The 8,598-nt window shown below is 29.3% G+C and overlaps 2 protein-coding genes across 5 annotated transcripts; both read right to left on the bottom strand.

Moving 5' to 3' along the window:
* Positions 1-505: 505 nt before the first annotated feature.
* LOC130669197 (CCAAT/enhancer-binding protein gamma-like) lies at positions 506-3,309 on the bottom strand. Of its 3 annotated transcripts, none has more exons than XM_057471974.1 (4): positions 2,908-3,309; positions 2,265-2,366; positions 1,187-1,343; positions 506-1,094 (listed from the first exon to the last, which is right to left on the bottom strand). In XM_057471974.1, exons 2-4 carry the CDS (start codon positions 2,364-2,366, stop codon positions 988-990), a joined length of 366 nt encoding a protein of 121 aa, XP_057327957.1. In that variant the 5' UTR covers positions 2,908-3,309; the 3' UTR covers positions 506-987. The 3 variants fall into 3 exon arrangements, with proteins under 3 accessions (XP_057327957.1, XP_057327956.1, XP_057327958.1); XM_057471973.1 differs by lacking the exon at positions 2,908-3,309 and adding an exon at positions 2,611-2,742; XM_057471975.1 differs by lacking the exon at positions 2,908-3,309 and adding an exon at positions 2,567-2,679 and having other exon boundaries at positions 2,265-2,368.
* A 1,465-nt stretch (positions 3,310-4,774) lies between these two features.
* Positions 4,775-7,977, bottom strand: LOC130668332 (RNA polymerase II-associated factor 1 homolog). Of its 2 annotated transcripts, none has more exons than XM_057470569.1 (5): positions 7,694-7,977; positions 6,849-6,941; positions 5,982-6,771; positions 5,665-5,911; positions 4,775-5,571 (listed from the first exon to the last, which is right to left on the bottom strand). In XM_057470569.1, the coding sequence occupies exons 1-5, from the start codon at positions 7,765-7,767 to the stop codon at positions 5,078-5,080; spliced, it is 1,698 nt and encodes a 565-aa protein (XP_057326552.1). In that variant the 5' UTR covers positions 7,768-7,977; the 3' UTR covers positions 4,775-5,077. The 2 variants fall into 2 exon arrangements, with proteins under 2 accessions (XP_057326552.1, XP_057326551.1); XM_057470568.1 differs by having other exon boundaries at positions 4,777-5,574; positions 7,694-7,975.
* Between the last annotated feature and the right edge of the window lie 621 nt (positions 7,978-8,598).

Raw genomic sequence — 8,598 nt, 5'->3', positions numbered from 1 at the left:
ATTCCACGTACAGAAATTGGAAAAAAAAAATGTATTATATATAAACAATTAAAAATTACACAATTTTACTCCCACCATTTCAATCACTAATAATTTAATTAATTAATAAGTAAAATATTTTCAACACCGAAAAATATTTTAACACCGGTAAAGAATATTTACACCGGCGGCGGTGTTATTTTAACATCGCTTTCAGTGTTGAAATTTAGCACCGAAAATTTTAACATCTACACCGCTTGGACTTACCCCGGTGATTTTTTACAGTATATATATAACTACTTGACCGAGGACTCCAAGTGTTGGAAATATAAATGATTTTTTTTACTCTAATGATTAAAAATCTTAAAACTATTACCTGGAAATAAAAACATTACTCATTAGATTTCATATTCATATTTATAAAAAAAAAATTTATAATCTTTTATTAATATTAAATACTAATACAGACTTGTTTTTTTTTTTTAATCAGTAATGACTAAAGCGTTTGATTTAATACAGCTTCAAGTATTTAAAAAATATATTTATTTATAATAAACTATGTTTACTTATGTAATATACAATGTACATTAATTAAAATATTTAAAGATGTTTGTATAATATTTAAGATTTTCTAATGTCTAATAAAATTCCACCTGGACACTAATGGCAAATGTAATCTCACATGTTTTAATAAATATGTGTATAGTAAGTACTGATAAAGTAGTTTTAGCGTGCGGAAGTTTGAATATTATATTTGTTTATTTTCAAAAAATATATTATTTGTTGTTGTTGTTGTTGATTTATCAAATTGAGTGTAATGAAAATTTAGTGCACGCCATGCCAAACTCAATCACCAAAATTGGCATCGTTTCAAGATGCACAACTTGCCGCACAAAGACAGTTATATCTCTAACCGGAATCATCATCATCATCATCATAAAATAACATGATTCGCAGATAGACTCAATTATTTTCACGCTCTTTCATTAATAATTAATGTCGTAAAAATTACGTATCAACCTTCGTATTACTTTTGAAATCAGATTCTGAATCATTTGCTAAAATTGCATTTATGTCTATATCTTGAAGATTTATTGCGGGATTTGAATTGGTGCCTATTAGAAATAAACATAAAAAAATAAATACGTTATTATTTAAACTTTTAAATTATTTACGACGTATTTATTAATTTGAATTGAAAAATTACCTGCATGAGCTAAAAATAAATCTTTCAAAAAACCCAATTCTTTGCTCAGCATTTTTATTTTTTCTTCCAACAATTCGTTCTCTGTTTTTAATTGATTGACACGTTCTAAGGTCTGCTGTGTTCTTAATTTACTTTTTACTCGTGATCTTTTAACTGCCTGTAGATTAAAACAAAATAATTTATTGATAATCCATAAAAATTAATGATTCTGGAGTTAGCAGACAATTGACAATTGACAATTTCTCAATTTTTTTTTCAACAATTTCAGGCCATTCTCAGACAGTGCCCCCCACTTTTTGAAAATATTCAATGACTTTTAATTGTAATGAATGTTTTAAAATTTTGATAGTCAATTTAAAAAAGTTTAAGCATTAATTGAAAAAAAAGGACAATTTCACCGAGACATAGATTTTAAAAAAATTATTTACAGTTGATATCAATTAGGAGTTACACAAAAATTGGAAAATAAATTTTAGTAAAATCTTCATGTCAATTTTATAATTTGAATTTTCAAATCATGTAGGCTAAATTTTATTTACCGAATTTCGTTCAACTCCTAACTGATAACAGCTGTGAGTAATTTTTTTAAAAATCTATATCTCGTGAAATTGTAACTGCGTGTTCTTTTTTCAATGAATGCTTTAATTTTTTTGAAATTAATTAATAAAATTTTAATACTCTTATGACAGTTCAAAGTCATTAAATATTTTTAAAAACTGGGGGCCACTGACTGAGAAAGTCCTTAAAAAAAAAAAAAAAACTACAAATGTACACATGTAGAAAATTAATAAAACTATGGGCCAGTTTTTCAAACCGAGTTTATTTTTATCCAGGTTTAAATTAATATTTCTAGTATATCCAAACACTAACAATATATAGACATACCAGCAACAATAATTTAAACCCGGTTTAATAAACTGGCCTGTAGGTACGAATTTTTTAAATATTAATTTTTTAAAATTTATCATTTTTAATAAAATTAAAAAAATCATCAAACGTCCAGTGATTATAATTATTCATTTATATTGAATGTATTCTACAATATTTATGATACTGAAATGATAAATAAAATATTAACCTGATTATTTCTATCACGTCGTCGGCGGTAATCAACATCGTCATCATCATCGCTTCCTTTTTTTCTGCGGTTGCTCGTGTTCTCCTTATTCTTGGGTGCCATCTGTAATAAATAAGTAAACAATTAAATTATATTATTAAATATAAATAATCGTAGTATGTATTTACAACTGTACAAGTACTAAGATAAAATAGATTAGCAAATATGTGTATGTATATTAAAGTAAAATACTGTTTTTTTTTTTCTCTTATTTATCATTTAAGAATAATGTAGTCTTATCTATTAATCTAAAAGATATTTATATTTAAACATTTAAAGATAATGAAAAACCAAAGATCGAGTCCACCTGTGTCATATGCTTGATGTTTTACATAAAATATATATCCACCTACACATATTTCAATAGAAATATAAGAATAAATAAAGATTTATTTATTAAGCAAGCATTTGAAAATGTTTTTGTGGATGTGAACTTGTGATCGATGTTTTTGAAATGGAGTTTCTATAACGAGACACTGGAAATTTACACGGTCAAGCAAGGCCTTATTGGTCTGTCATCATGTTGTGACACAAAAAAAAAATAATGGGAAAAAAATATATAAAGTTGAAACAATTAATATTAACATTCACTTAACATACTGACCTTTATTTATTTGATTGCTCGATATATTTATTACTTATCGATAAATTTTTTTGAATATCACTCCAATATAAAAATTTTCAGGAAGGAAAATTGACGTTTCAAATAAAGTCCAGTTATTGGACGTATGAACTTGTAATGAAGTACAAAAAGATGATTCACGTTGACGTTGATAAAAATTGTTCAATTAAAAAAAAAAATTTTTTAAAGTACACTATATTAATTTTATTATTTTTTGAAATGTTTTATTTGAATAACAATAAAATTCACTTATTATCTTGTCAGTGATTCTTGTGCAATGAAAATTTCTTTACTGAATTGGAGAATGATGCAATCTCCGATGCGAAATAATAACAAATAAAAGATCGCGTGTCGATCTGGCGCGTGGTAATTTCTCTTGATGATATATGTGAATATATCCTATAGGTATACATATATCGGATCGGGAGAATTAGAATGTATTAAATTTACTATAGTAATGACCAATGATCAGAAATACCAACATTTGAAAAACAAATTGAACTCTTGAAATTTAAATTTATTGGCGGGTTTAAATTCAAAATTTATTTGTTCCCAAGTTTTATATTAATGATATTATACTTTTTTAGTATTACGCAAGTAGCACTGACACAACTTAAAAATGTCATAAAAATATCTTTTAAAAGGATATTTTCTTAAATAAATAAGACGTACAGATATTGGTCCTAGTCAAGGAAAACTTGTTTTCTTTTTTCTGTCTTAACCCTGCGTGTATACACAACATTTTTCGAGACACGATATATGCACTGGGTCTTTTAGAAAACAGTAAAGTTTTCAAAAAATCTTAAAAAAATCCTGGGTTACTTCTTGAAGTGTCTAAAACATGGCCCAAAAATTGCCAAAGTCAAAAGTTTAAAATTGTTCTTAACAAAAATTGAAGAATAATCAAAGAAACTGAATTTTTTAAAAATTGTCTGTTCCTCTAAAGACCCAGTATACACGCACGGTTAAAAAAATCATTTTAATTGAAAAAACTGTCAGATGACTTATATGACAATTATTTATAATTTTCTTTTTGTCGTCACTTGTGTCAAGTTTTGTCACCATTTTGGTGCCTTATTGAAATGTCAAAAGACAGCCTCAAAACTTCTGTCTTATAGACGTCATAAAGCCAAGTGTGCTACTTGGGCAAAGAATTTTTTAAATCAGTCAGAGACTTTACATGAAAAAATGTTTTTTTATTGAAAGAAAGTTGATACTCATTTTACGATTTTAAATAAATAAAGAAATAATATTGAACCAAAAATATATTTTATGATCATCAAGACAAAATACAATTTTGAATCGAGGAATATTCTTTTATTAAAAGTATTTTTTTGATTTGTATTCAATTTAAGTAATTGACGTATTAGTGCGTAAACTATTGCAAGATAAATGTAATTGATAATTTATTTTCTAACGGGTAATAAAGGTTTATTTTTTAACTGTACATTCAATAGTCAAGTAAATATAAAATAAAATCAATTTTTAATTTTTTTTTTTTCGTTACAAATTACATTGCGTGAAAATTTATTAATGACTAAAACATATTTACAATTGTTTGATGTATTAAATAACATACTAGATGTAAAAAAAAACATTAAAATCAATCATAACTCCATTAGAAATTAGTACTAGAAATAGATCACTTTATAAGTAATATCGAGATGACAGAATAAAATTGATTAAAAAAATTAAATTTACAACTCCCAAACGGCAAAAACAAAAAATTGTCGTGAGTGTGAATGTAGCAAACATCAGACAAATTTTAAATGATTAATAAATAGAGTAAATAATTAATAAAATTAAATTTATAAAAAATGCACATTTGAAAAATTCAAAAATTAGTAAGTGCATTTTTTACAAACATTTTTTTAAAAATTATTTACTCTGTTTATTTATAATTTTAAATTTGTCTGATGTCTGCTACATTCACACTCATCACTTTATAAGTAATATCGAGATGACAGAATAAAATTGATTAAAAAAATTAAATTTACAACTCCCAAACGGCAAAAACAAAAAATTGTCGACTTTTAGTTAAACTTAAGCCAACAATTGCTTGTTGTATTATAACCAATGCCATTTGGGTTTAAATTGAAAATAAAATATCTACAATTATTGAGACAAGATTAAAAAAAACGAATCGAATGAATTAATCACTTTCAGAACCACTGGCACTGCTAGCACTACCGCTGCCACTGGCACTTCCGCTGGCAGACCTGGACCTTGAACGTGAACGAGATCGTGACTTTGATTTTGATGGGGATCTGGATCGCGCAGGTGAGGCTGAGGATGATCGCGAGTGTGACTTTGCAGGTGATGGAGATCGAGACTTTGATGGAGAACGTGATTTTGATGGTGATTTCGACGGACTTCTCGATTGGGGAGACGCTGAACCTGACCTATTAGACTTTGCTGGACTCGCTGACTTTGATTTTGATCGGGAACGAGATTTAGAGCGAGACGGAGACCGTGAACGTGACTGCGATCTTGATTGAGATCGTGATCGTGATGGAGATTTTGATCGTGATCGGGAGCGTGATTTAGAGCGAGACTTAGACCTTGATTTTGAGCGGCTTTTAGAGCGAGATGAAGCTGCTGATGATGCTCTTGACGAAGGACGTGAACCTTCTTCATTCTCGCTACCTTCTGGAATCAAAACATAACAACAATAAGTATCATTACAAGCTCTTATATAAATAATTGTCTTTTAAATTAAGTAAAATTCATGATACTGACCATTTTCATCGTTCTTCTTTTCTTCTGTCTTTTCTTGCTCTTGTTCTTCATCTTCGTCTTCTTCCTCCTCTTCTTCTTCATCTTCGTTAGGCGGCTCCAATTGTTTTTCACGGTACCGCTGCATCTTGAACTCGCTAGCATTAAGTGGTCTATGTCTGACAATCAACCGCGTGTTATTTGGCGGTTGTCCAGCCTTTTGACGACGTTTGCTCAGCCTTACACGCGTCTCCAGCTCATTGTAATAGACCTATATACCAATAAACACTAAGTAAATGATGCTGTAAATATTGTAATTTATGACTGTCAAAATAACTTACCCCATCGCTTCGCATTACTAAGAAATAGTTTTCTTCGTAACCCTTGGACGCTTTACTCTTGACATTCCAATTGTATTCTCTGGCCATCTTATATTCGTATTCTTCATCATCAGCATACTCAATTTCAGCAGTAAAGTCTCTTCTACGTTTATCCATGGTCTCTTCAAGTGGTAAAAAGTAAGCAACAAACTGTTCACCACTTTCATCCATAACACCACGAATCATAGCTTGAGACATCTCTTCAATTTGTGCTGGTACAGGTCTACCTGACGGCGCAGGATCAGAATCGAATATAACCTGAGCACACGGGTACTTCCATAGTTTGAAGTCTGGAAATACAGGCGATACTTCAACTGGCACAACACCAGCTTTACTATAATGCTTCTCAATGGGAATTTTGTTGTCTTGAAATGTTTTTTCGATAGCTTTTATCTGACTATCACGGTCCATGTATAATGTTTCTTCTTTGAAATTTTTCTTGATGCTGTAACCGACTTTAGCTTCAACTTTGTCCATAGTCTGAGGCTGAAATCTCGTCTGCTCAGTAGAAATATACTCAGTTCTTCGTAACCAGGAAACACTGCGGGCATGATGTCGAGACCGCTTCGAGTCCTGTGGTGTGAGAACATCTTCTTCGAGTAATTTTTCATCTGCAGGATCCAACTGTGCATTCAGATCCCCAGCATATGTATCGCGATTTATCAAGTCGATTTCCACGCCTAAATCATGTTCTGTCAAAACTTCGTATTTGTAATTACGTTCAAGTGACGTTGGGTTGTATTGAATGAATCTGTCAACATAAATAATATTAAGAATAAGAAATTATTAAAATTACTTTATGAAAAACGATTTTAATAAATACTTTACCTTGTAGATTCAAAGGGGTAGTTGATGAACTTTAAGTCGAATGGTATATCTGGTAATGTGTTGCAGTACTTGACACGGCAAATCAACTCCGATCTAATTAATAAATCAATGATTTTAATAAAAAATCAACATAGATTCTTGTGAAAATATTAATGGAGTCTCAGGGCCACATTTAATGAATCGAGTACTTAGTTAAGAATACTAGTAATATAATTTATTACAATAGAAATAATAAATTTTTAATTTTAATTGCTTCATATAAAAAAAAAGAATAATTTAATTATACTCATTATACATTTAATTGGAACTAATCAGTGATATTTGATATCTTTCTTATAAAAAGAATAAAAATTAAAGAAGATTAATAAACAAAAATAAATATTATGGATATTGTTTGACAGAAAGTTTCTTTTAATCTGTGAGTTGTCATTTTTTCGAAATCAAAACTTCCAGTTAAATTTTTTGACAACTCCGGGATAGCCCATGAAATAATCACAAGATTTTGAGAGATTGTTTTCAAATTTAAAGACAAAAAATAATAAAATTAAAAAGAAATTTAATTGTTAGATTAACACAACAAATAGAATTAAAAGTGAAAAAATTACGAGTGTGAATGTAGTAGACATCAGACAACTTTAAAATTATAAATAAATAGGGTAAAATAATATTTATAAAAAATGCACTTGTTAATTTAAAAATTTTTTAAAAGTGCATTTTTAAAAAATTTAATGTTATTAATTATTTACTTTATTTATTAATAATTTTGAATTTATCTGATGTCTGCTACATCCAAACTCATAGAAGTTAACATCTAGAATTATTTAAACTAAAATTATTTTTTATACCTTTTTTCTACGGGTCTCGTTGGACGTTTTTCTCGGTCGGTGGGCGTCCCGTTTGTTTGGATTGTTGGAGCCATTTTTTATAATAAAAATAATCTTTGCTTTGTTAAAAAAACGTAAAAAAAGTCGATATTTTAAAAACACAAATTTACAATCATTTACAATATCACAGTAAAAATTTAAATATTATTTTATTCCATAAACACGGTCACAATAAAATGAAAAATTATAAGTAGAGGTTAACAGCCGTCTCAGAGATTAAGAGATCGTGCGTTGGTTGATAGAAACGCAGCTGTGATGGTTAAGGCGCCCCCTAGAGATTGGAAATAGAAACCAGACCGCCAAATTTTCAAAATTATTTCTGAGAGGACTTTAAATTTAAATCCCAGCTGACTGAACGATATCAATGATCGTGGTGGGGACAGCACAGTACAGGGTGCGTTATCAATTATACTAGTTAAAACAATCACTCGTCACCTGTGGTCGCAATGGCGAAATTGGTAACGCGCTTGAACAGCTTGGACAGATTTCCGGAGGGGCTGGTCGTCATATGATCTGTAATCTGTCCCATGGGGGAGAGAAGCAGTCCTCTGATCCGCCACCGCAGAACATCTCGCGATTGGGTGGTGAGGAGGGTTGTGGATCGAACTTGGGGACCTTAGTGATAATACTAAGTACGATTAAGAATGCATGATTCCCCGTAAGGTGCTGCTATTCAAGAGTTCCCGGTTCAAATCCGGGTTGCGACAATTTTTTTTTTTATTTTTTTTATTTTTATAATAATAATATTTTTCATAGTAAATAAAAAAAAATATTTATTTGTTTTTTACTTTTCAAAAATATATCACATTCAAAAAACTATGCACGTTTACAATTATTTTTATATATTTACTCGAGTAAATAAAATC

The sequence above is a fragment of the Microplitis mediator genome, chromosome 5 (assembly GCF_029852145.1).
Source record: "Microplitis mediator isolate UGA2020A chromosome 5, iyMicMedi2.1, whole genome shotgun sequence".
NCBI lineage: Eukaryota > Metazoa > Arthropoda > Insecta > Hymenoptera > Braconidae > Microplitis > Microplitis mediator.
This window is presented reverse-complemented; position numbering and strand designations above follow the sequence as displayed.

Bases quoted from the DNA above. Each gene is read 5' to 3' on its own strand.
- LOC130669197 (XM_057471973.1), bottom strand. The intron at 1,344-2,264 runs GTTAATATTTTA...TTTAATCTACAG, and splicing joins GACGTGATAGAAATAATCAG to GCAGTTAAAAGATCACGAGT. The intron at 1,095-1,186 runs GTAATTTTTCAA...TATTTCTAATAG, and splicing joins TTTATTTTTAGCTCATGCAG to GCACCAATTCAAATCCCGCA.
- LOC130668332 (XM_057470568.1), bottom strand. From the start codon at position 7,767: ATGGCTCCAACAATCCAAACAAACGGGACGCCCACCGACCGAGAAAAA. The intron at 6,772-6,848 runs GTAAAGTATTTA...TTATGTTGACAG, and splicing joins TACCCCTTTGAATCTACAAG to ATTCATTCAATACAACCCAA. The intron at 5,575-5,664 runs GTCAGTATCATG...TTTTGATTCCAG, and splicing joins AAAGAAGAACGATGAAAATG to AAGGTAGCGAGAATGAAGAA.